Source organism: Camelina sativa, chromosome 7, assembly GCF_030686135.1.
Source record: "Camelina sativa cultivar CO46 ecotype springtype chromosome 7, ASM3068613v1".
In the NCBI taxonomy this organism is placed as follows: Eukaryota; Viridiplantae; Streptophyta; class Magnoliopsida; order Brassicales; family Brassicaceae; genus Camelina; species Camelina sativa.
In genome coordinates, this window is record NC_141886.1 from 3,351,069 (window position 1) to 3,374,433 (window position 23,365).

The 23,365-nt window shown below is 36.6% G+C and overlaps 6 protein-coding genes, 1 long non-coding RNA gene and 1 pseudogene across 11 annotated transcripts; 3 read left to right on the top strand and 5 right to left on the bottom strand.

The window, feature by feature from the left end:
- Window positions 1–946: 946 nt before the first annotated feature.
- On the bottom strand, window positions 947–1,472 carry LOC147940789 (uncharacterized). The gene is made up of 2 exons (XR_015562900.1): window positions 1,357–1,472; window positions 947–1,186 (listed from the first exon to the last, which is right to left on the bottom strand). It is a non-coding gene; the product is annotated as an uncharacterized LOC147940789 (long non-coding RNA).
- An 802-nt stretch (window positions 1,473–2,274) lies between these two features.
- Window positions 2,275–5,705, top strand: LOC104700161 (zinc finger CCCH domain-containing protein 26). Its single transcript, XM_010415626.3, has 7 exons — window positions 2,275–2,961; window positions 3,436–3,596; window positions 3,684–3,740; window positions 4,004–4,120; window positions 4,209–4,502; window positions 4,678–4,911; window positions 5,016–5,705. Exons 1-7 carry the CDS (start codon window positions 2,895–2,897, stop codon window positions 5,451–5,453), a joined length of 1,368 nt encoding a protein of 455 aa, XP_010413928.2. The 5' UTR covers window positions 2,275–2,894; the 3' UTR covers window positions 5,454–5,705.
- A 279-nt stretch (window positions 5,706–5,984) lies between these two features.
- LOC104700165 (protein disulfide-isomerase 2-3-like) lies at window positions 5,985–9,407 on the top strand. Its single transcript, XM_010415629.3, has 9 exons — window positions 5,985–6,210; window positions 6,455–6,613; window positions 6,766–6,879; window positions 7,387–7,556; window positions 7,653–7,752; window positions 7,999–8,175; window positions 8,273–8,418; window positions 8,797–8,943; window positions 9,041–9,407. The coding sequence occupies exons 1-9, from the start codon at window positions 6,082–6,084 to the stop codon at window positions 9,219–9,221; spliced, it is 1,323 nt and encodes a 440-aa protein (XP_010413931.2). The 5' UTR covers window positions 5,985–6,081; the 3' UTR covers window positions 9,222–9,407.
- A 277-nt stretch (window positions 9,408–9,684) lies between these two features.
- On the bottom strand, window positions 9,685–12,951 carry LOC104700162 (uncharacterized). The gene is made up of 4 exons (XM_087456687.1): window positions 12,542–12,951; window positions 10,956–12,266; window positions 10,732–10,848; window positions 9,685–10,629 (listed from the first exon to the last, which is right to left on the bottom strand). Exons 2-4 carry the CDS (start codon window positions 12,243–12,245, stop codon window positions 9,862–9,864), a joined length of 2,175 nt encoding a protein of 724 aa, XP_087312813.1. The 5' UTR covers window positions 12,246–12,266; window positions 12,542–12,951; the 3' UTR covers window positions 9,685–9,861.
- Window positions 12,952–13,789: 838 nt separating this feature from the next.
- Window positions 13,790–15,025, bottom strand: LOC104700166 (putative B3 domain-containing protein At2g27410 pseudogene; annotated as a pseudogene). The gene has a single exon (XR_015560887.1). The product of XR_015560887.1 is annotated as a putative B3 domain-containing protein At2g27410 pseudogene (transcript).
- A 701-nt stretch (window positions 15,026–15,726) lies between these two features.
- Window positions 15,727–19,967, bottom strand: LOC104700167 (centromere/kinetochore protein zw10 homolog). 4 transcript variants are annotated; one of them, XR_015561695.1, is made up of 14 exons: window positions 19,176–19,927; window positions 18,942–19,079; window positions 18,658–18,831; window positions 18,342–18,503; window positions 17,987–18,217; window positions 17,748–17,906; window positions 17,576–17,668; window positions 17,348–17,439; window positions 17,040–17,168; window positions 16,858–16,935; window positions 16,620–16,778; window positions 16,412–16,541; window positions 16,220–16,302; window positions 15,727–16,049 (listed from the first exon to the last, which is right to left on the bottom strand). XR_015561695.1 is itself a non-coding variant. In XM_087457960.1 (14 exons), the coding sequence occupies exons 1-14, from the start codon at window positions 19,821–19,823 to the stop codon at window positions 15,966–15,968; spliced, it is 2,379 nt and encodes a 792-aa protein (XP_087314086.1). In that variant the 5' UTR covers window positions 19,824–19,967; the 3' UTR covers window positions 15,727–15,965. The 4 variants fall into 4 exon arrangements, 2 of the variants coding, with proteins under 2 accessions (XP_087314086.1, XP_087314087.1); XR_015561694.1 differs by having other exon boundaries at window positions 18,643–18,831; window positions 19,176–19,832; XM_087457960.1 differs by having other exon boundaries at window positions 17,348–17,443; window positions 18,643–18,831; window positions 19,176–19,967.
- A 163-nt stretch (window positions 19,968–20,130) lies between these two features.
- Window positions 20,131–20,720, top strand: LOC104700168 (protein RALF-like 17). The gene has a single exon (XM_010415635.2). The coding sequence runs from the start codon at window positions 20,276–20,278 to the stop codon at window positions 20,519–20,521; it is 246 nt and encodes an 81-aa protein (XP_010413937.2). The 5' UTR covers window positions 20,131–20,275; the 3' UTR covers window positions 20,522–20,720.
- A 748-nt stretch (window positions 20,721–21,468) lies between these two features.
- Window positions 21,469–21,958, bottom strand: LOC104700169 (protein RALF-like 20). The gene has a single exon (XM_010415637.2). The coding sequence runs from the start codon at window positions 21,939–21,941 to the stop codon at window positions 21,723–21,725; it is 219 nt and encodes a 72-aa protein (XP_010413939.1). The 5' UTR covers window positions 21,942–21,958; the 3' UTR covers window positions 21,469–21,722.
- Window positions 21,959–23,365: the final 1,407 nt, after the last annotated feature.

A 23,365-nucleotide genomic window follows, 5' to 3' on the forward strand; every position in this document is an offset into this window, starting at 1 on the left:
GACCGTGCCGCGTTCAGAAAAACAAAATGGGATAGTTTTGTAGGAAAGAATAAAAAGATCTAAACGATTCATATAACATTTTTTTTTTTGCTAACATATATCAGATATTCAGATTAATATAAAAACTTTTATATCAGATTAAATTGTGGATACACTGGTAACAAAAATGAAAAAGGAAAACTGAATATTGGAATAGTGACAGAAAAAAACATATGCTTGGATAGATCATTTAAATCGCCAAACTAGAGAAACACATAAACACAAACATAATAAGTTTTGGCCCTGGATTTGCAACTTATTGTACATTTTCTTTAGTCAATCGAAATACAATTTTTGGACTCATAAAGCAGCCGTGGGCCCTACATCCCGAATTAAACTGGTCCTAAACCGCAGATTAGCGTACCAGAGCATTTTAGTATGCGTCCACTATTTTTATAAATAAACAAAAGCTCCCCTTAATCTTATAGAATCAGAGTATTTTACATTTTTTTTTTCTTCTTCTGATTAAATAAAATAGCGTGTGGCTCACGCCTTCCTTTTTACCTCTTACTCCACACTAAATGACGAAAACACCCATCAACCCTTTTTCTTTTTAATATATGTTCCCCAAATTTATGAATTATATAATATGTAAGTATACTTTTCGTAGACTTTTGTAGTACGTAAAAACGGTTTGTTGTGGAGTCGTCCATAAAACCGTGTATTGTTCAAATGCTACTAATTTTAATCATTTACTTATAAAACTATCATAGGTTGTAAAAGATTAAAAAAAACCCCTATAGCATAGATAACACATTATATGTAAATAATCAAATACATGTTTTATTATTTATCTTCCAAAATATCTATAAGCTAGTAGATATTGACATACATATCTTCATAAAAAGTTATATACTAGTATAAAATGACTTGAAAACTTTTATTAAGTTTAAAGCACTATCTACAATTTTGTTTAACATAAAGTCCGAATCTATTAATATTAAATGATACAACAATTATTTAAAATCAAAGAGTGCTCAGAGAGTCAATAGATAACCATTTATAGTGTAATATATTCATTGATTGAGCATAATATGCAGTTGGAAATCTGAAGAGAGTATTTAGTGAGAAAGATATAATTAAGAAAAAGGACCCACGCACGCACCCACGCCACGCCACGCACCGTCATTTAGATACGCGAATAAAACTGCTTTCAAATTAGTTAGGTGTGTGTGATTGCATATTAAATGTTTATTCTTTACCAAAACAAAAATAATTTACTTTTGTTAGATTTGAATTTCTTTTTATCTATCAATAGATTTAACTCAAATAAGCAAATATAAATATGTTACGCAGTTTTGAACGGATATGACACACCAAATTATCCGTCTTCTAAATTTGTATACGAAGAATCAAAGCTAATGAAAAAGACGTGAACACCTTATAAATAATTATCAAACTGTTGAAATAATGTTGTATGATAAAATATAGTGAAATGCTAGCAAATATTACTACTTTCATTTATAATCAAAATTTAAACTTTTTAAAGTTTATCTATGATTTATTGAATTTTAATGGTAAAAGGAAATTGTTTTAGCAAACTATGTTGTGTCATTATTTATGAACAATAAATCATATATTGTAATGAATATTTATCTAATTTTTTAGGATTAAATCTATTATGATTAACTAACATTTATGTAATTTTAATTGTGTCTTTTCTTTAATAATTAATTTTAAATCTTTTATTAAAACTTTTATAGATAAAATTTTAAAGTTTATCTATAATTTATTGAATTTAATGTTAAAAATATGTGTTATAAGGAATTTTTAAGAAAATTATGTTGTGTCATTATTTATGAACAAACAACTCATAACTTAATGTTAAAATTATGTGTTATAAGGAAAATTTTTTTAGAAAATTATGTTGTGTCATTATTTATGAACAAACAACTCATATATTGTAATGAATATTTTTATAATTGAAAATTTTAGTATTAAATCTAATAAGATTAACTAACATTTATGTAATTACTTTTTTTTAATTGTGTCCTTTCTTTAAAATGGGAAACTAATTAATTTTAATTTTTTTACTAAATAATGTTCCAAAAAAAAGAAAAAGAGAATAGAGCGGGTCCCACAAGGTTCGGATCGGACGGTTCAGATCGAACCACCACATTGAAAAAATTAGATCACGTGCAAACGAGTTTGATGAGAAAACATTATAGGGGTAATATCGTCATTACAACTGAACAGGCAGAATTTATTAATCCGTACACGAGGGGGCAAAGACTCATTACTCAGCCACTGTTATATTTTTTTATTTAAATCCCTTTTTTAATTTATTTTCCTTGTATTCACATTGAAACTCTTCATTACATTGGGGGAAAAAAAAAAAGGGAAAAAACACCAAAAAGGAAGATCCGAAAAGTTTCCCACGAAAATCTCAGATTCTGGGAAAAGAAAGTTAAAGGAAATCAACAACTAGAGAATAAGGAAATTTTTCATTCCAATCGGAATATTATTTGGGCAGAGATTTGTCTTTTTTTTTTTTTTTTTTTGCTTCCTTCTTGGATTTGTTCAAACTATATAAATCTATCTTTGTGGGGGACACCAAAAAAACAAAAACAAAAAAAAGTTAAATTTAAGAAGAAGATCGTTTTTTCACATTTTGTTCTTCATCGGTAAAAAGGAACAATCTTTATTTCTCCTCTTTTCTCTTTGTGTTTTTGATCATTGTGATCATCGTTCTTCTTCTTCTTATTACTTAGACGCAACAACTCTTAACAAACGATTTCGTCTCTGGTTTCTTCTTTTTTTTTTTCTCTCTCGGAGAACATAAAAAAGAGTTCTTTTGATTTTTTGTCTCTCTCTCTCTCTCTCTCTGTGTGACTGTTTGTTTTTTATAACGAGCCATGTCCGAAACTCAGCAGCAGGTTCAGAACTCTACTGGGTCGATTCGATCTCCCGAGAAAATTGAAGGTAGTTACTTTTTTCTCTTTTCTTTTCATCAAAGATCCAAATAAAAACGGTTTCTTTTTCGTAATGTGTTTGAAGATCATATGGTTTTTGTTGTTGTTGGTCTGATCATCCAACTCTCAATGTGATTTTCTTTGTTTTTGCGAGTTTTGATCATCCATAAAAATTCGAAACTTTGGATGGTTGAATACGAATTTGTCTTCGTTTTTTTTTTTGGAGTTATCTTGTTGGATTCCTTGTGTCGGATCATTGAATTTGAATGCTTCTTCAATATTTACGAAAAGTTAAAGATCACGTTTTTTCATATCTATCGTGGGATATTGTTCTTTGATTATGTATTCGTACTTTAGATTCTGATTTGCTCTTTGTGTGATTTGAAGTTTGACATTGTCTTATTGGGTTTTGAAAAGTGGATTCTTTTGATTTGAGTTTGGGTTCTCTGGTGATTTAATGTTCTTGGTTTTTTGATTTTCTTAGATACCTTCAGGAGGGTGAAAGTTGATGTAGACAATATGGAGCAATCTAGTCCATATCCTGATCGTCCTGGTGAGCGTGATTGCCAGTTCTTTTTGAGAACTGGGCAGTGTGGCTATGGAAACACCTGTCGATACAATCATCCTCTTACTCATCTCCCTCAGGTGAGAAAACTTTGTTTATATGGCTGACTCTTCTTGCACCTGTCCTGTTATTACTCAAGCTTACTTACAGTTTGTAACATATTGTAGGGTGTTATTTATTACAAAGACCAATTGCCCGAGAGGATTGGACAGCCAGACTGTGAGGTGTGTTGCTTACATTATATTAATTATCATATCAGTTTGTGTCCTTGTGGAGATGGTCTGAAAAGTTTGAGCAGTTGTAGTATGAGTGCGAAATTGACGCTTAATCTACATTCCACATTCATGCTGCAAAACATATCTTTTCTTGAGTCTTTCCTTATATGGAAAGTGTTAATAGTTTTGATAGTTGAGGCACCGCATTGTTTCACGTTTCTTTGAAGAGGATTAACAAACACATTCCTTTTCTGTATGCAATTTCTTTGTAGTATTTTCTGAAGACGGGAGCCTGTAAGTATGGCCCAACGTGTAAATATCACCACCCAAAGGACAGGAATGGTGCAGGACCCGTGCTGTTCAATGTTCTCGGTTTTCCTATGCGACAGGTAAGGTCACACCATGCAGATAGCATTACAGTTTCGTCCACCAGTTTCATACTTGATAGAGACCTTTAAATGTTTCTGTTCTCTACAGGGTGAGAAATCATGCCCATATTACATGCAAACAGGATTGTGTCGTTTTGGAGTTGCCTGCAAATTCCATCATCCTCATCCCCAGGCTCCTAATGTCCACTCTGCATATGCAATGTCTAGCTTTCCTCCGTCTGTTGGTTTTCCTTATGCCAGTGGAATGACAATGATGTCTTTGCCTCCTGCAACATATGGAGCTATGCCTCGTCCTCAAGTGCCTCAGTCTCAGGCCTATATGCCCTTCATGGTTGCACCCTCTCAAGGTCTTATACCTCCTCAAGGCTGGGCTACTTACATGGTAAGTCTTAAATATCTTTGCTCAGTGCTCAAGTAGAAACCTCTCTCTCTGTGAAGTTACGATAAATAGATAGAGATATCTGCTTTTAATACATTTCACCTTCATTTACAACATATCCATTTTGTGAAAGAATGTCTTAATCTGAAAATTTTCTTTTCTCTTTACTGTGGTGCAGGCTGCATCTAACCCTATTTACAATGTGAAAACTCAACCCGACTCCAGTTCTAGTGTATCGGTGCCTGTGGCTGTGACATCACATCTACACATTTCTGAAAGAGCTGAATGTAGGTTTTTTATGAACACTGGAACATGTAAATATGGAGATGATTGCAAATACAGTCATCCGAAAGAAAGGTTGTTACAATCACCACCAAATCTCTTGAACCCTATTGTTCTTCCAGTAAGACCAGTAAGTCTCTTGTCCTTCTTTGTTTTTATGCCAACTTCGTTCTGTTTGTTTTAATGTCAATGGAGCTTTGGTGACACCAATTTATCTGCTTTTACTTTGTTCAGGGAGAACCAGCATGTGGTAACTTCAAGGCCTACGGATTCTGCAAGTTTGGAGCAAGCTGCAAATTTGATCACCCAATGCCACTAAACCCTTATAACAATACGGGCATGGCCATGTCTCCTCTGCCTACTCCTTATGACTATGCTCCACCTGTTTCAGCTCATCTTAGGATCTCATCGCCACCAATCCCTTCTGATTCGACCACCCTCCCCAATGGTAAACCCACTCCAGAGTCTCAAAGCTCAGAGACTGAGAAACAAGATGATGATATTCCTACAGAACCGGAGAAAACAGAAGTGCATAACTCATTGCCAACAAGCACCCTGCCCAATGGTAAGCCTGATGTAGAGAATCCAAGTTCAGAGACTGAGAAACAGGAAGAGAATGTTGCACAACCGGACAGCTCAAAAGTGCAGGATCCATCTGATAAATCTACATGATCTCAGAACCAAATATCATCATCACAATCTGGCTGAGTCTTTCCCTCTCAGGGGGTATCTAACGATCTCAAAAAATTGATCTCTCTGCCCTTTTTGTTAATTTTTTGGAAGGATGGCTTGGAAATGTTCTATCCTTTTTGGTTTCTTTTTTCTTTCTTTTTCTTTTGGTTTCGGAGACAGCCATGGCTGAAACAAAATAGGAAAAGAACAGTGTTTCGATTTGGTTAATAAAACTTTGACATCATTTAGCCATTTTTCAGTTGCTCGATCGTAATCAGTTTCATGATTTATCTTTTTCTTTATCAGACTGTATATTCCAATCTTTAGATGCAACAACAAGAAAAAGTTGGACCACCAACTATTTCATGGATTTGCAATATATATACAGTTAGCATATCTTTCATTTGTTTTGCTTTAGATGAAATAAACCCAACACAAATGCTAACAGAGATTGTTCTTATGCTGATGTGTCACGATACGATTGGTCAGCCTACGTGATTCCACGGAGCGATTGTTCTTAAATCTGCTGCTTCGCAGGATCGAGAGAAAGAGAGAAAAAGGGATACAATTTTATAGAGAAAGTGAGAGAAGAGAGAAAGACGAAGACGACAAAAAAAAAAAAAAAAAAATGTACAAATCACCATTAACGTTGCTCATGCTTCTTACTCTTTGTTTTGGATTCTTCGATCTCGGTAGTGCTCTTTACGGATCTTCTTCTCCTGTGGTTCAGCTCACTGCTTCTAACTTCAAGTCCAAGGTATGCCGATGAATCGATTTTGGTCTATCAGCACTTCACACAGTTGTTTCAAACCATCGTTGAAGACTGATCTAGTTTTTAGACGAGAGAGAGATAGGGAGAGAGTACGAGCAGTGTGTAGATCCGGTTTAGTTGCTGATTCGTTGTTCCAATTTGTTGATTGTTGTAACTGTTTGGATAAAAACCGAAATGAGAGTAGATGTGAGACTGTGTTAGTGTTGTTAACTTGTGTTCATTGCTGCAGGTTCTTAATTCAAATGGAGTTGTTTTGGTAGAGTTCTTTGCGCCATGGTGTGGCCACTGCAAAGCTCTAACACCTACATGGGAGAAAGTGGCTAATATTCTTAAAGGAGTTGCGACTGTTGCTGCAATTGACGCAGACGCTCACCAGTCTGCTGCTCAGGTTTGTGTTATTGAGTCATCTCACACAGCTATTACGGTTGCTTGTGAATCGTACAAGAAAATCAAACCTGTTTAGTAGTCTCTGTAAATGTACGAAGCTTACGCTTTAGCTTACCCAATGTTGTGATACTGACAATAGACTCTCTGGTCCAGGATTATGGTATCCAAGGCTTCCCTACTATTAAAGTCTTTGTTCCCGGAAAGCCTCCGATCGATTACCAAGGAGCCAGGGATGCCAAATCCATTGCTAATTTTGCTTACAAGCAGGTTTGTCACATGCTCCTGCTTGGTTCTTCATTACATAACTATATAATCGTCAACAATGAGTGCTTTTAAAGGCCCAATCAAGATGTTATTGCCACAGCAAATTACCTTTACTTTATTTTAATTTTTGGCCACACAAGCAGATAACATATTTTGATAAATATGCCATAGTTATGTAGAAAAGGGTTTTTATGCTCATTTGTTAAGTGCTGTAGATTCGTAGAGGAATCACACTAATTTTCCATCAAACAAAATATAGTAATGGCCTGATTCTGTCTAAATATTTTTGACATGTTTTCTTTTACAAGTAACACTTTCAAAATACAAAGGGCTGCAGTTGATGACATATTATATGGTGTCAGCATCATAATACTACCACTTTTCCAATGACTTTGTAGCTACATTCGTAATATAGTAATTGAAGAACCTCAAGTGGCCATTATTTCATATTCATTTGCCTCGTGTAGCTGTTTTCAGATAAGCTTATTGCTCTTATTGTTTGCTCCCCAGATCAAGGGTCTTTTGAGTGACCGTTTGGAAGGCAAAAGTAAACCAACTGGAGGAGGATCTAATGAAAAGAAATCTGAACCTAGTGCATCTGTGGAACTGAACTCTAGCAATTTTGATGAGTTGGTCATCAAAAGCAATGAACTCTGGATCATTGAGTTTTTTGCACCTTGGTAAGTTGTGCTTATTGGCCCAGTGAACTGTTCATGCCTTCAAACTTCCTCCGTACATCTCAAGTTGTAAACCATATTTTTTCTTCCTTCTAAAAGGTGTGGACACTGCAAAAAGCTTGCCCCGGAGTGGAAAAAGGCTGCAAAAAATTTGAAGGGGAAGGTGAATTTAGGCCATGTCAATTGCGATGTTGAGCAGGTAATCACAATATATGTTTACATTTAATATAACTGTCTATCAGAGATCATTTCTATGGACTCTTTCATGCCTCAGCATTCTACCTGTTTCTTAGAAAATTTACCATGAAAGTCGGCTTCCTATGCCTAGTCTTTATCCATTTGCCTTTGAAGCATGAATCCTTGCCAGCTGCGACAATGTCTTTTCTTTGTATAAACTCTTGTTTTCATTTTACCGGGTTCTGACCAAAATTGTTATGTATTGCAGTCGATAATGAGCAGATTCAAAGTGCAAGGATTCCCTACAATTTTGGTATTTGGTCTAGACAAAAGCAGCCCAACTTCTTACGATGGTGCTAGAACTGCGTCGGCGATAGAATCTTTTGCTTCTGAGCTTGTAGAATCTAGTGCTGGCCCTGTTGAAGTAACTGAGCTAACTGGGTCGGTAGGTTCACATCTTTTGCTTTGTCTCTAACAATATACTGTATCTTAAATAAGGTCGAACCCAAGACATTGACACTTGTTCCATAATGATTGTATAGGATGTCATGGAAAAGAATTGTGGTTCTGCTGCTATTTGCTTCATCTCTTTCTTACCTGACATTCTTGACTCCAAAGCTGAAGGAAGGAACAAGTACCTCGAGATTTTATTAGCAGTTGCAGAGAAGTTTAAGAAGCACCCTTACAGGTATACTAAGAATAATTCTATTCTCTGTGCAGCATCATTGTCCTGTTCTTGGTTAGTGCCAATGATTTTATAGCCTTCCCACTAAGGGGGTGAAGAAAAGTTTTTAGTGTTCTTAGGAACCTAAAATGAACAAAGTGTTGAAACTTTTAGAAATATATTACCTAATCTGAAACTCTCATTTAAGAATGATCTCGCAATCTTACATAAGTGTTAGGATATCCAAATCTTTGTTCGTTTAGAAGTTTTAGGACTTGCTTTGGGAACATCTGGATAAGGCTCGTTATTTTTCATGCACATCTCATATTATCATTTCATCTCATATTATCATTTCTTAATAGTCAGAATGAGATTCTCATGTAAAATTTGACATATCTGCAGTTTTATATGGGTGGCGGCTGTAACTCAGCCGGATTTGGAGAAGCGAGTTAATGTGGGAGGATATGGTTATCCAGCCATGGTAGCCATGAACATGAAGAAAGGAGTATACGCTCCTCTTAAAAGCGCCTTTGAGCTTCCACACCTCTTGTAAGTTTGGTTTAACTAGAGATCTTAATGGTTTAGATTAAGTCAGGTGGTTTCGCTCTTGTAAACAATGTAAGTTTCGCATGTGCTGTTACATCAGGGAATTTGTGAAGGATGCTGGGGCCGGTGGAAAAGGAAATTTGCCTATGAATGGAACACCAGAGATCGTGACGACAAAGGCATGGGATGGTAAAGATGGAGAGCTGATTGAGGAAGATGAATTCTCACTTGAAGAACTCATGGGAGGTGATGATACTGTTGCTTCGAAGGATGAGTTGTGAAGGATCCAATGGTCTTAACCTCCTCCGTTGAATGTGTTTCAAGTTTTTGTATTTTCCAAAAGAGAGTCAGATCATTTCAGGAGATAGGAGAACAGTCTGGATTTGGGATATAAATAGACACATAAGAGAGAACTTGTGCTGGAATGATATTATGAGTTAATCGCTCGAAACTTGTTTTCTCTGGTAGTCTTCATAAGGCTCATGGTAAGAGGCAAATTTATAAATTGAAACCTACTCATGTTATAGTAAAATCATAATCATAAGACAACATAAATCAAAGCATTACAGAGCAAAAGTAAGACTGTTTAGGAATGTCAAAGCCAAATCATGTTCCTAAGGTCTAAAACTTCTGGCGTGGCAGTCTTTTGGTTCTATAGCCAAATCATGTTACTCTTGGTTCTATAGTACTATGCAGTCATTCATATAATCTTTGACTTCTACTCCCTTAGTAGAGCACTATATATTAGAGAAAATAGATATTATTTGCTGAAACCAATTGGGTACAACGAGCAAGAAGTAATAAACCGAATTAAAATCGAACCCTGTCGTAGCAACTATTAAGGATACATATCCAACATGCATTAAACAGTAGATAAATTCAAAGGGATAGTGGAGAATGGAGAATTACACTTATCTGAACTCAGCGGTGTGAGTAAGGCAAAGACCTTGAATAAGCATACCGGGATGATACTAATGAAGGTGGAAGCTCAAATTCAGTTATGCTTGGGTATCTTTGTGATGACGATCGGTAGTATTCAGCCAATGAATCCGCTGTAACATACCGGGAATACAAGTCATCATCTTCTCTTCTCGGAGAAGCCATGAACGTCCTTGGCGCCCTTTCATACTCATAACTGTGATACGGGTCTCTCCTGTAGGAGTCCAAAGCAACCGCTGAAGTTGGAGGGTCAAGCGAGTTTCGACTCAGGAGTTCCCGTCTAGAACTTTGATGATCATACATGTGGTAGTCTCTTTCAGGCAAGTGAACAAGACGAACTTCCCTACTACGGTCATGCCTCTCAATCTCTGCTTGTCTCAAAAGCCGTTCATGGTCCACAGATGAACGGTATGAATCCAAACGAACACGGTCTCGGCTGACAATATCGTAAGATGAATCAGGAGGCGGGATTGGATACTGCTGGGTTGTGTCTCTTCTTCTCAAGCCGTATGTTCGATACTCCCTTTCACTGAGATATAAGTCACGCGGCAGTTGTTCTTCTCTGCGTGGAGGAGGGGAATCCCGTCTTCTTTCATGTGTACGGGTCGGGTGGGCTCTACTGCTACTAGGTGCGTAACGGTCTCTATCAGATCTTTTCCTGTCAGCATCACGAGGAACAGGGATTGGCTGTTTGTGGGTAAGTTGTGCAGGGATAGTAACTGGTCGGAAAAGCTTCTTAAGCTTAAATACCTTTATGAACACCAGATCAGAAGAGAAGATCAGAGTGATGAGAACGTGTTAAAGAGTTTGATATAGAGAAAAAGGATGGTATGAAAACAAATGTGAAATTACCTGCTTATTAGTCAATTCTGTTTTGAACTTGTTTTTATTGTTGTAATTCTCCTTGATAGCTGTTCTGAATTGGCTCTCAGGCAATGGTAAGCAATCACTAAAGATCTTAAAGCGCACCTGAGCAGAACGAAAAAATGAACAAAAACTCAGATCATCTTCAAGACTAGATGTATAAATGAGAAGTTAGAAAAGAGCTTAGAAACAAGGGTGAAACACAATGTTACCTGAGCAGGAAAGGATCCACCAAAAGCATTGCGTTCAAGTTTCATCCCACCGGCAGAGGATGCTTGGAAAATTCCATAGAGGAGTTTGAGATCATAGTCATAAAGAAAAAGCTTAAGCCCCGGTTTAATGCCCATGACATAATCCTTCCTTTTCTCTTGTACGCCCATTACACTGAACCGAAAACAATCAGGTCTAGTTTTTGTATTGCACATGAAGATCAAACCACCAATCTTTGCTTTTCCTTGCTTGTCCATTTCTCCTTTCTGAGGGTCGTCAACAAGCTGCTTTTTCTTCTCTACCGTTCTTTGTTCTGTTGGATCAGCAGCAGCAGCTACTACCTCATTCCTATGTTTCTTGTTTGAACCTAAAACCTGTTTTCTCTGTCTCTTCCTTTTGCGTCTCGTATCTTCAGCCAAGCCAGTTTTGGCGTCTACAGAACCGTCAATAGCTTTCTTAGCTTCCATCACGTTTCCCCCTGAAGAAGCTCCGGCGTCTCTTTTATCTGAGACTACTGAATCTAGATCGAATCCTTCCTTAGGTCCCTGAGCAAGAGTCCCTTTGACTTTTTTCCCCTTTTGTCTCTTCAAAATGCTAGATTTTCCCTTTACCTGTTGTAGTGTTTCCATACCAGATGGTTCTCCTCCTCCAACAACATTTTCACCATCATCTGCAGGTTGAGAAGCTTCTGCTAATTCTCCTAAATCTTTCTGAAACTCCATATCATTTCCTCCAACAGAGGTTTCTAAATCTTTGTCTTTTCCAGAAGAACACTGAGTAGAATCTGCAACAGACTCTGTAGTAACCTTCTTTATACCCTTTTCGCTTCCACCAAGAGAAGGCTCTTCTGGAATTTGGTCATCTTCTTTGCTGTTTCCCACGGTTCTACCTTGTTCAACAGCGACATTCTCTTCCTGAACAGCAGTGCCTTTTCTTAATTTCTTTTTAACAAGCTTCTTCACTTTTTTGATAGTCTTAGTTTTCAATGGTAATCCAAGTGGCTTATTCAATCCAGAAGAACTTGCTTCAACAGAATCATCAAGAAGAGAGGGTTCTTCAACAATCACATTCTCTTCTTCTACGGGTACTTTAATAGCTACCAAATCCACTAAAGTTTCAACAAAGTCATCATATGCCTTACTTTTTTCTCCAGCAGAGGTTCCAACAACCTCATCATTCTCATCCTTTCCATCAGCTTCTTCACCCACAGCTTCCCCATTCTTCTTCTCAGAAGCAACCGAGGTCTCAATGGGTTTCTCATTCTCATCTTTCAGAGCATCTTGTAGTTCCATTAGTTACAATGCGTAATCACACTGCAAAATCATGTTACCAAGAAGCATCAAATCAAATGAAGAAAAAAAAAAAAAAGTCTTTTTTTTTCACTAATTTAAACTGAATCACGAAAAAGTCACCAAATCAGGACAGATAAAGCAAAATTAAGAATGTTGAAAAAAAAAACAGTAATTGAGAGATCCGGGCAGAAGAATCAAAAAGGAATAATAATAAGCTCAAAACAGAGCAACAGATTGATTTCATACAAAACCCGACAAAAAAAAAAAAAAACGAATCTAGAGTGTTGCTCCAATACCGAAGTCGATGAAAGAGCTGGATGTCGACGATGATGATGATGATGGCACAAGAAGGTTCAGATTAGATGGATCTTATCACAATCGAACGAACACCCCCAAACAAAACAAGAAAATTGGAATTGATCATCATTGTTTGTTTCGGTGGTTTGTTAAGGGACAAAATTGCGTAAGAGTGACGATGGCACATAATGTAAATATAACCTAAGGCTTAAATCTTTCTAAATAGATATCTTTGGGCTTCCCTCAAGGCCCACTCAATCTCTCATAATGTTCTTCTTCTTCTTCTTCTTCTTCTTCCACCAATCCTCATTCCTTAATACATTTGTTCAGTTCTCTGATTCTCTCTTAAGCTTCTTCCTTCGTTTCCTACAGTGTCTCATTAGTCTTTTCAGGTATCTCATCTACTTACACTATGAATCTTGATATCATTCAGTATTCAATGAAACTGTGTGTTTCTTAATTCTATTTGGAATTCTTCATCTAATGATCTTTCAAAGCTTCTACTTTTCTATGTGATCGTTGCTTGTGAATCATAAAAGACAAACCTTTACCCCCCCCCCCCCCAATATGGTGACACTGACAATGTAATCTCTTCTCTTGTCTAGGCTTATGTTATTATCAAAGGTTTCTCAACTATTAAGTTCTTTTTGTTCCTGGAAAGGGCTCTAATCGATTTATTTACCAAGGATGCCAAATCCATTGCTAGTTTTGTTTGTTTACTGATAAAGCAGGTTTGTCACATGCTCCTGCTTGATTCTATCCTCGTGACATGATTGATTGTTCTTGCCACAAGGAATTTACCTTGGCCAGATAACATGTTCTGATAAGTATGCCTTTAGCTCTGTAGAAGAAGTTTTATGACTCTTTATACCTTGTTGATGCTAAATACCGCAAATATATAAGCTAGTTTGGTACACTAACTGAAGAACCACATTATGCCACCTTAACTTACATTGCACATATAAAAGATTCTCAATTTAACTCCTGTACCTGCACTCGGATAAGCTGATTCCTGTTATTTTTTTGCTTCACAGATCAAGGCTCTCCTGAGTGACCGTCTGGAAGGCAATAAGTAAACCAACTGGGGGAGGATCTAATAAAAAATAAAAAAAAAGAAATCTAAACCTAGTGCATTTGTGGAACTGAACACTAGCAATTTTGATGAGTTGGTCATCAACAGCAATGAGTTTTTTACAATGAATTTTGACAAGATGGTTGTTTATAAACTCATCTGAAAATTAAGTTCTGCAAACAGAAGAAGGAGAAATCTATTATTGGACAGATGAAACAGTAACTAAAGAAGTTATTGTTTCATCTGTCGTCATTTACAACAAGTGTCATCAATCTCAAAATCCCTAACAGCCAAAGACGATAAAACACTAAAACTTTCTCCAAGAAAAATTGCATCTTTAAGCCAAACAAAATCGAGAATTGCCAGAAAAATGTAGATCCTTTATGTACGTGTGAACCCTCTGGCGAGCATGATCAGAGATGCTGAGAATCGTCTATCCGTAGCTACATTCACCGGAAGTAGAAGCACCGTCTCCGCCGTGGCTAGCTTCCGTAGGAGGGACAAGAGCAAAACAGAGTTTACCTCTTCCAGATCGGAAAGACCAAAGAGGAAAGAAATCGTCAACCTCAAACCCATTAGCAGAAACCACATCGTTCCAACCAACAACAAAGACATGATTCCAGTTTCCACTCATCTTCCACTTCCTCAATTCAAGGGCATGCTTTTTCATCTGAGGATCAACCAAATCAACACTCACACCTTCTTTACGAAGCTTCATCGCTTGTTCATCTATGATCCTTGTCTCTTCCTCTGTCAAAAAGTTTGGATTTTTAACTTGCTTAAAAGGAACAGAGAGACGTCCTTGGATTTTGTCGAGATCAGTCTTGTACAGTTTCCTCGTTGAGATCAGCTTCGGATTGTACCCGTTCTCTTCTCTCCTCATCACTTTCAAAAGCCAATCCGGTGGACTCGTTTGAATTGGTTCCGCCTCTAGAGGATGAAAGATTCTGAGTTTCTTGCGACTTATGATCTGATCATCGTCATGAAGACGTTTCTTGAACAGGGTGACGCAAGAAGAAGACGAAGGTTCCGATTCTGGATTAGGGTTTTTTAGTTCTGATCTCTGTTGTTCGATCACACGTGTCCATGGTGTTATCGTCTTGCGAGAAGAAGGTGGTGATCGGTGAACTCTGTTCTTTCTCGGTACTTTATCCCCAAAGATTCTTGCTTCCATCTCTGTTTCTTCTTCGCCAATGGTCTTTGATTTGTCGTCGTCGTGAGGACCGTACTCTTGATCGTAAATCATGGCAGCGACATACAGCAATATGTCGAGTTTGGACTGTGAAACAACCCTAGGATCATCGGAGTTTTCCATTGTCTTTCGATTCTTCTGGAAGACAGACGTAATTTTGAAAAGAGGGATTTTTTTGGTACCGTTGTATGCAAGGAAGAAAGAAGAACTGGAGAGAGAGAGAAAGAGAGAGAGAGAGAGAGAGAGAGAGAGAGAGAGAATGAGAGCGTAAAAGGAAGAGAGAAGCGTTGTGTGGTGTGGTGTATGTAAACGTATATATATATGACGTCATCACGTCATCTTTGGTTCTTCAAAGATCACACTAAATCTACTAAGATCTTCTAATGTTCTCTGATCCCTTTAGTTTATATGACCGTTGTGTGATTTTGTTAAAATTTTAATCATGTGGCATTGTGGCTAGTCTAAGAAAAAATTACCAATGTATGTATTAGTAATTTTCTTTATATTATTTTGTTGATTTGTGACATTCAAATTTATTTCTGTTGATTAATATTTTTAATTATGGTGTACTACTGTATTAGATATTAGTATTAAACACAATTCATTTTATTTACATCATTTTAAGTAAATTATATCAAAAAAATTAATTTCTTATTAGTAAATTCAAATTTTAGAAATAATTTTATACAAAGCAAATCTAATGTGTTGCGTTGGTAGAGGCCATCATAGTGTATGTTGTTTCATAAATTAATGATTTTAACCAAAACATAAAAAGCTTTACTGTGAACCAGATCATAATTCTTATTTTAAACAAATTTAGATCAAACCAAAAGGATATTTGAATTTTGTTTTTAATATTCGTTTACCCATAATGTTTTTTTTTTTTTTTTTGCCTATGCATGCTGTGACAATAACAAGAGTGCACCCAGAGCTTTTGTTTTTTTGGAATATAAAGCCCAAATGTAAAATATTCATGTACAACAAAATCAGGCACACGCTTTTTAAGCCTAAAGTTTCCATCCAACACATGTCTCAGCTAAAATTCTCTTTACATATTCTTATAAGTATACCTCAAGCATGGCTCTTCTGCCACTAGGACTCTCACTTGCTTCTTCTTCTCAGATCTAAAAGGGTTTTTTTAAGTTTTACCGTTTCCAAACTACTGGCTAACGTCGTCTATCCTCCATAAGCATTCTTTTCTCAGCGGCGAATCTGTAAATATAGCTTTGATAAAATCTTGTACCTGCATCAAGTACATTTCTAAGCTTTCAGAATCTCCAAAACCAATAACCAAGATCCAATTGACCTAAGAAAATTGCTTAAATCCAGATATCTATCTTTCAATCTAGCTGTTATCGAGTAGTATTAGGATGTCTTCAATGAGGTAAAATGATTTTAAAACATTTTATGTACCTCCGTTCTTGTGAAATTGCAACTAGACAACTCGCCACTTTCCCAAGCTGAAGTTATAGACTTGAGAGGCATATCCAATAGTTCTGGGAAATGAGAAACAATAAGAAAAAGCCATGGTAAGAGAAAACTACACTGAGCCAATGCAACGTTACCATTAAACTGAGGGAAATACAAACGAAAGATAAGACATGCCTGCCAGTTTACGAGTTTTGAGTAAAGATGGTATGAGATCATCAAGAGGACGACAAGTGTCGTCTGCAGATCTCAGTGAATCGAGTAAAGAAGATAGATTCTCCAACATGAGATAAATCAGTCTTTGTAGCTGCGAATAAATAAGCAAAACACATATTCAATAGCCAGTTAGACAATAACATTGCACAAGCGACTAGCAAAGAGATACCTGGAAAGTTTCATCAGCAGCCATGTCGTCTAGAAGAAGAATATCTCTAGCTATTCTGCGAAATACCGACTCCAAAACTACGCACATGCTTTGCTTGTAAGTTTTGGGTCGTAACACTGGCTTCCATATCATATGCACTTTCTCTAGACTAAAGACAACCTATAAAACAATTGCATCGTGTTAATAATTAAGAAGAAGGTCAGAAAAAAAGCAAGCAAATTCAAATCTAAGCATTTACCTGCTCAATGCAAAATTGTGCAGATTCAAATTGTTTCATTTGATGAGTATTCTGAAATCCATCTGCACTGTCTATAGCCTGATGATAGATGCAATATGTTAGACAAGGAATCAATACTCAATAAAATTCACACAAGATTACTTTGGTACGCTTTAAGCACAGTTTTTTCCACACATATTCACCTCTCGCAAATTCGAAATTACTAAATGAACTTGTTTCTGCAAAACTTCTTCTGCCATCAGTTTAAATCTTGGGGCTACGTCAGCAAATACTGCATATTCCTTGATGGAGCTAGGGAAGCTAGCTCGATACTGTGAACAAAATTGATGATATAGTCAGCAAAAGGGGAATTATAATTTTAATCTGTTAATGAATAAGGCTGCTTAAAAAGACAATGTCTTTTGAACAAAAAAACAAAAAAGAGAATTTCTTAACCAAAAAGAGATGTTTCCAAAGATCAGTTTCTTTTGTTTAAAACATTTGTTCATACCTCAAAAGCCAATCCAAGTATCTCTTCGAACAAATATAGACAATCGTTGTGCAGAAGAACAGCAGCTTGATTGATGCCATCGAGTTGTTTCTCTAGCTTCATATTTCGAGAAAGTAAGAAAAAATAAAGATAAGAACTTGCGCAAGTTGGTGAGAGATTTTCATGTGATGAGAATCACTAGACTAATTCAGTTGTTGGTTCTTCTTTGAAACTTTTTTTTTCACTGACCTTGACAGGAACAACAGCTTCATATAGAAGGATAGAATCTCGAGCAGCGTTGTAGAACTCTGAAGCAACCCTTGCAGAAGATACACAAACATCCTGTATAAAAATGGGTTTATTATCCCAACCATGAATGGAAAATGCTCAGATTAAATTGCAGAAGTCTGAAAAGAGCCACCTCAAGCGTCTTATGCACCAAATTCATAAGTTGGGATGCAGCTTCAGATACCACACACCTTTCGGAGGAGAAAAGTAAGCAAACAATGTGCTTGGAAGAATTAATATCTAAAGATCCCACACCATCAGACTTCAAATTGGCATTCCTCATAGCAATTTCCTGAAAAAGGATTTCACAATCATGATCTTTAACATGAGAAGGTTAATATGACGATGGTGATGATGCTAATCAAATTCCACCTGGGGAATCGTGAAGTTACACTGCAACAGCAAATTTCTTGCTTTTGCTAGAATTTCTATCTTCTTTCTCGATGCAAAATGAACCTCCACATCTTCAGCATATTTGCTGAGCCTACTCTCTGCATCAGATGATGAAACAAAATTCAATTCCTGAAGAGCTGCTTCAAATTGAGAGGTCCGCTCGATAATTTTCTGAAAGTCAGCAAGTTTTGAAGCATCTTCTGGGACAACCTGACTCCAAAGGGAACAACAACCTTTTAGAAGACTACAATAGTTGAAGTTCAATGGAAAAGAGTGCTCTCTCTTTCTACCAAATCAACATGATTTCACAACTACATGAATTTTTAAAGCAAACCTTAGAAAGAAATTTCGATATGATCAGCTCTGATATCCTCGGCCACGTCAATCTCCCAAAAGAATGGATCCATGTAGAGTTTCCAAAGCATAAGGAACTGCAAACGAACTTAACAACCTTAAGAATTCCTGAATATATTGCATCTCCATCCACATCTTCAATCTGCATTCAAGAGGGTAAGTATCTAATGGTTCGGAAGACATAGACCAATGCAGAAAATACAAGAAGCACATAATCGACAGGCCACAGAAAAATAAAAAACCATGAGATGGATAGAGGCTCCTCCAGAACTCATCTATACCAGAAAAATATTTACTTTGTGATCTGAGGACTTCTTGAGCCTTAATGTCGCTTCAGTTATTTCCCCTGAGGTTTTACTTGAATCCTCCACAGCGGTAAAGGTAGATGCATGAGTTACAGCTGGGGTGATGACATGCTTGAAGATTGAGTCAGCTGCTTTCGCAAGCCCATAGTCTAACATTCCAATCACCTAGATAACATTCCCAATGACTCAGCACAGAAATAAAGTATTGAAATTGCAAAGATATAGAAGCCAATGGTTTTAGCCAGATATATAGAAGCGAAATCATAAATTCATACCTCCATAGCCTCGAGAACAGTACTAAGAGCGATTCCAGCAGTTTCACCAACGCTTAGCTGATACTTAATCTGGAGTCTACTCGACTCTAGCTCGAAACGCACTGCATTCTCCATGAATTTTGCAAGCACCTCTTGAATCTGAAATGTAGATGCAATTTTGAAGATTATAGATACCAATCTAGCCATTGGCACTGAGCTAAACTAAGGTTTCACTTTTATTCAAATCATGCTCACCTCGTCAAAGCAATTAGACCATTCCTTCCTAAGCAAAGCGTAAGCCACAGGTTCTCCATCTTCCTCTTCACCAATCCTCAACACAATTTTCAACTCTCTGATTCTCTCAGCGGCGAATCTGAAACGTCCGTTTTTCAAAGCTTCCTTCGTTTCCTGCAATGCCTCACATATTCCCACGATCGCACTCACCAAATCAAGCGATTCTCTCTTCAACTTCACTTCCTTGGTCTTCTCGGTGATCTCATCCATTACACTACGAATCTCAACATCAATCGGACGGTCAGAAACCAATTGTAGAACATCGGAGACGTCATCGGAGATCAGACGAGTCCTCGAGACAGCGTCTTGACAGAGAGAGAAGAGCTCCGAGAAATCAGAGTGATGAGCGACGAGGTAGGACTGTACTTTGGACTTGATCCGTAGGGAATGAGACTCTAAGCGGTTTTTGAGGAGGCGGAGATCCGGCGCCGATAACGGAGTGGTCGGATCGTTGAGATCGTGTCCGGCGAGAAGGTCCCGAACATTAATTGATTCAAACAATGCGTCGATCTCCGCCATGACGGAGTCACGGTTGTCGTCTTCGTCGGAGGTCGTGAGAGATCGATGACGATGGATCTTAATTGGATAGATACGAACGATGATTTTCATTTACTTTTACTATTGGGCCTAGCAAATAGTAAACTGTTGGGCTGAAGGCTCAAACTTCATTGGATTCGTTTTTTTTTTCCTCGTCACTTCGTCACGTACGTACCATTTTTTTTTTCTTCCCTATTTGCTATCGATGTTTATGTCAAATTTGAATAAGTTATTATTTGGAAGGAAGAAAAAAAAATTCAAAGACTGCAACAGTTACTTAGCCGTAAGACCAGCTCAAGAGAAAAACTCACTACTCCTTTTAATAGTAAATTCAATTTCTTATATATATAAGCATCATTCGTAAGAGAAAGACATAACAAAAGATCACATATAACAAAATATAAAGAACAAGTTAAAAAAAGCTTTTAAAGTGATTAATTCGATTAATCTTATATTATAATTTGCTTTTCAGACAAAGACAAGAGAAGAGAGCTAGAGAGCGAGAGAGAGAAGGTGTGCGAGCCATGGCTGCATCTAGAGAATTTATCATCTGTTGTTTCTTGACACTTCTCTTATGCAATTTCTTCATGAGAGGGGTCGACTCTGGTGGTGCTGCTGCGGACGTCAGCAGAGGAGGATGTGGCGGTGGCGATGGTAGCCTTGGGGACGATAACGAGCGGTGTGTGGATCAGGCGGTACTGAAAGATGACGACGACGATGACGTGGATGATGTTTACAAAGTGATCAACAAGATGAGGATATATGCTTGATATCGATCATGCATGGTTCATAATTCGTTATTTACACCTTTTCTTTTTTTTCGTTTTCATTTTGTTTTCTCAAGTTTCGTCGTTTTCCTTATATAAATGAGAGAGATTGTGATCCGAAGAAGGTAAACCTGTTGCCTTAATTATATATACTAGCTTTCTATTTTTTTTGGATAAAATGAGTAAATGACGTATTATCACATATATTTCTTGATTATTAATTTACAATGATGAGAGATTATGTGGGATGATATATACCTCATTGTTTGAAACTGTGTAGAAAACTACCACACATAATTAACACAAGCTTATGTACATTTTAATTACACCAATAAAAAATTGATCTTTTATATAACGAATAACAGCCTCCATTACCGCTACCATGCATGTGTAATGGCAATGCCAATTATACTTAGTTTCTAGCACACCACGTAACTTCTGGAAGGATTCTCAAAACTTTTAGACATCAGCCATGTTCTTTTGCTAAATGCTGCGACAGCGACATGTAAAGAAGAAAAACAGTATCGCCGGAGAGAACAATACACAGAGATGAGAGGAGAAGTGTTGCAGATGATGAACACAGATAAGATTGACTTGCCGCTGTTATTTTCAGCAATCGATATGATGCCATCGCGACTTATCTAGATCTGTAATTTTCAAGCTCACGGTGTCATTTAACAGTGCTGCTACTTCGTTTGACACGTTGTTTCAATCTGTCGCTGCCGCGATAGTTTAGTAAAATTTTTAACCTTTCTGTTCATTTCCGCTTACTCCCTAGTCCCGACCATGAAATATATAACCTGGTTGTTGTATTTGTTTTGTCATTGTGTTATCAATCCGGTTCAAAATCACACCATATATGTTGTTAGAAAAAAATGAATTATATTTATACATAGCTGACAATTTAAGGAATTAAAATAATTATTTGAGACCATGAATTATAGTTTTGATTTTGAAAAAAAAAGTATTAAATTATGTAAATAATACACCGCAATGGTTACACAATTTAGATCAATTAACAATATATCAGTAGCTTACTATACTAGTATATCAACTAGCTACTACTTTTAAAAAAAGTTATTCTCATAAAATAGTTACAAAATTTTGGTATTTCATAGTTTAATTACAAAAAAAAATATGAAAAATTAATTCTTATTTGTGTAAAATTATTTCTTTATTTTCAAAAAAGATATATTTTACTGTATTAACCACCACGGCATCTATGGCTAGGTTCGCAACCTCGTGTGTATGGGTTAGCCGGTTGCATCTTGCAACCTGGTGGAGACCCAGGAGGACAACCTTTGGGTTCATCTGTTCGCATAGCTGGATTGCCTATGGTTTTTGCTTCCGTCGTGCTCATGACTATAGCTATAATAATCATAAGAGCGAATGATTGTATAATTGTTTTCTTGGATATAACCATTTTTCCTCAATAATTGATGTTCTTACTTCTTTTTTCTAATAAACATTGGCGATATTATATAACGTGGATTTGCTGCTAAATAAAGAATGTTTACGATAGGTTTAGTCATTTGTAACCATTGAATGTTTTCTTCGAGTTGCGCATTGTTTGGTGAACCATACTTATTAATATTGTGTAAAAATAGTGAAAATGATGGAATGTAGACTGCCGTTTAAAAAAAAAAAAATGTATATATATATATATACGTAATGTAGATTGTAGATTGCCGTTTAAATAATATATATACATTTTATATAATCAGAGTTGTTTCTAGTATATTTTAGAGGCTCTAAACAGCTAAATAAAATATGGTTCTTTTATTATATTCAAATTAAAATTTAGTATAGGTTTACTTCATAAAAGAAACTCATATGCTTACATTATTAAAGTTTTCTTTTTTAAGATTTTACGATTTTGCATAGGAAAGACATTGCCGAAGCACGAATATTATAAAATGTATCTTGTACATATGTTTTCCATTACAACCAGGAAACTAGACATGTACCCGAAAGGAAACTCTATGGATGGATATGTGTCTTTGTTTTTGACGGTAACCGATTACGTGACAAAACGGATCAACGTTGGCCGTCTACAAATTGAAAGTGTTGGACCAATTTAGACGCAATCACCATGAAACTAGTATATACTTATATCTCCCTTTCTATACGTTCTTTTCACCATATAAACCGTTTGCTCCACTTTGACAAAAAAAAATGTGTATAAATAAGCGGCTTGCTAATATAATATTGGGAAATTTGAATCTATAACCAAGAAAAAAACTTTAATTCATTGTCAACTACTCTAACCATGAAACTGTTATATACTGTATATTTTATATATTAATGACTAATTTATCTTTATCAACACCATTTTCAACCACCACCTTTTATCACCACCGCCAGCAACCGACCTACGGCCACCACCTTCAATCACCACCTTCTATCACCACCGCCGGCAACCGACCTACGGCCACCACCTTCAACCACCACCTTCTATCACCACCGCCGGCAACCGATCAAATTAATTAATGTTCCTATTTCTTTATGGGAATTTAGGTTGGGTTTTCTAGCTAAACCGGCTGAATTAATAACTGGTGCCAAGGATAGGGTGGCATGGGGAGCAAATCCGAATGGTCTTTTCACGGTACGTTCTTCTTACTGTATTTTATCAAAACAGAATGTACCAAAAGTGAATATGGGAAGCTTCTTTGGAAGAGTTTGGAGATCCATTCTACTTGAAAGAGTTCGAGTCTTTCTCTGGTTGGTTTCTAACCAAGTGATCATGACAAATGCTGAGCGGCTACGGCGTCATTTAAGTGATTCAGGGATTTGTCGAGCTTAATTAACACTTTGTTCGATGTGATGATTTTGCCTACACAGTTCCAT

Bases quoted from the DNA above. Each gene is read 5' to 3' on its own strand.
- LOC104700161 (XM_010415626.3), top strand. From the start codon at position 2,895: ATGTCCGAAACTCAGCAGCAGGTTCAGAACTCTACTGGGTCGATTCGA. The intron at 3,741-4,003 runs GTGTGTTGCTTA...ATTTCTTTGTAG, and splicing joins TTGGACAGCCAGACTGTGAG to TATTTTCTGAAGACGGGAGC. The intron at 4,121-4,208 runs GTAAGGTCACAC...TGTTCTCTACAG, and splicing joins TCGGTTTTCCTATGCGACAG to GGTGAGAAATCATGCCCATA.
- LOC104700165 (XM_010415629.3), top strand. From the start codon at position 6,082: ATGTACAAATCACCATTAACGTTGCTCATGCTTCTTACTCTTTGTTTT. The intron at 6,211-6,454 runs GTATGCCGATGA...TCATTGCTGCAG, and splicing joins CTTCTAACTTCAAGTCCAAG to GTTCTTAATTCAAATGGAGT. The intron at 7,753-7,998 runs GTAATCACAATA...TATGTATTGCAG, and splicing joins TCAATTGCGATGTTGAGCAG to TCGATAATGAGCAGATTCAA.
- LOC104700162 (XM_087456687.1), bottom strand. From the start codon at position 12,245: ATGGAACTACAAGATGCTCTGAAAGATGAGAATGAGAAACCCATTGAG. The intron at 10,849-10,955 runs GTAACATTGTGT...CGTTCTGCTCAG, and splicing joins GTGGATCCTTTCCTGCTCAG to GTGCGCTTTAAGATCTTTAG. The intron at 10,630-10,731 runs GTAATTTCACAT...GTGTTCATAAAG, and splicing joins CAGAATTGACTAATAAGCAG to GTATTTAAGCTTAAGAAGCT.
- LOC104700167 (XM_087457960.1), bottom strand. From the start codon at position 19,823: ATGAAAATCATCGTTCGTATCTATCCAATTAAGATCCATCGTCATCGA. The intron at 19,080-19,175 runs GTGAGCATGATT...TCTACATTTCAG, and splicing joins GGTCTAATTGCTTTGACGAG to ATTCAAGAGGTGCTTGCAAA. The intron at 17,444-17,575 runs GTCAGTGAAAAA...CGAAATATGAAG, and splicing joins AAGCTGTTGTTCCTGTCAAG to CTAGAGAAACAACTCGATGG.
- LOC104700168 (XM_010415635.2), top strand. From the start codon at position 20,276: ATGGCTGCATCTAGAGAATTTATCATCTGTTGTTTCTTGACACTTCTC.
- LOC104700169 (XM_010415637.2), bottom strand. From the start codon at position 21,941: ATGGTTATATCCAAGAAAACAATTATACAATCATTCGCTCTTATGATT.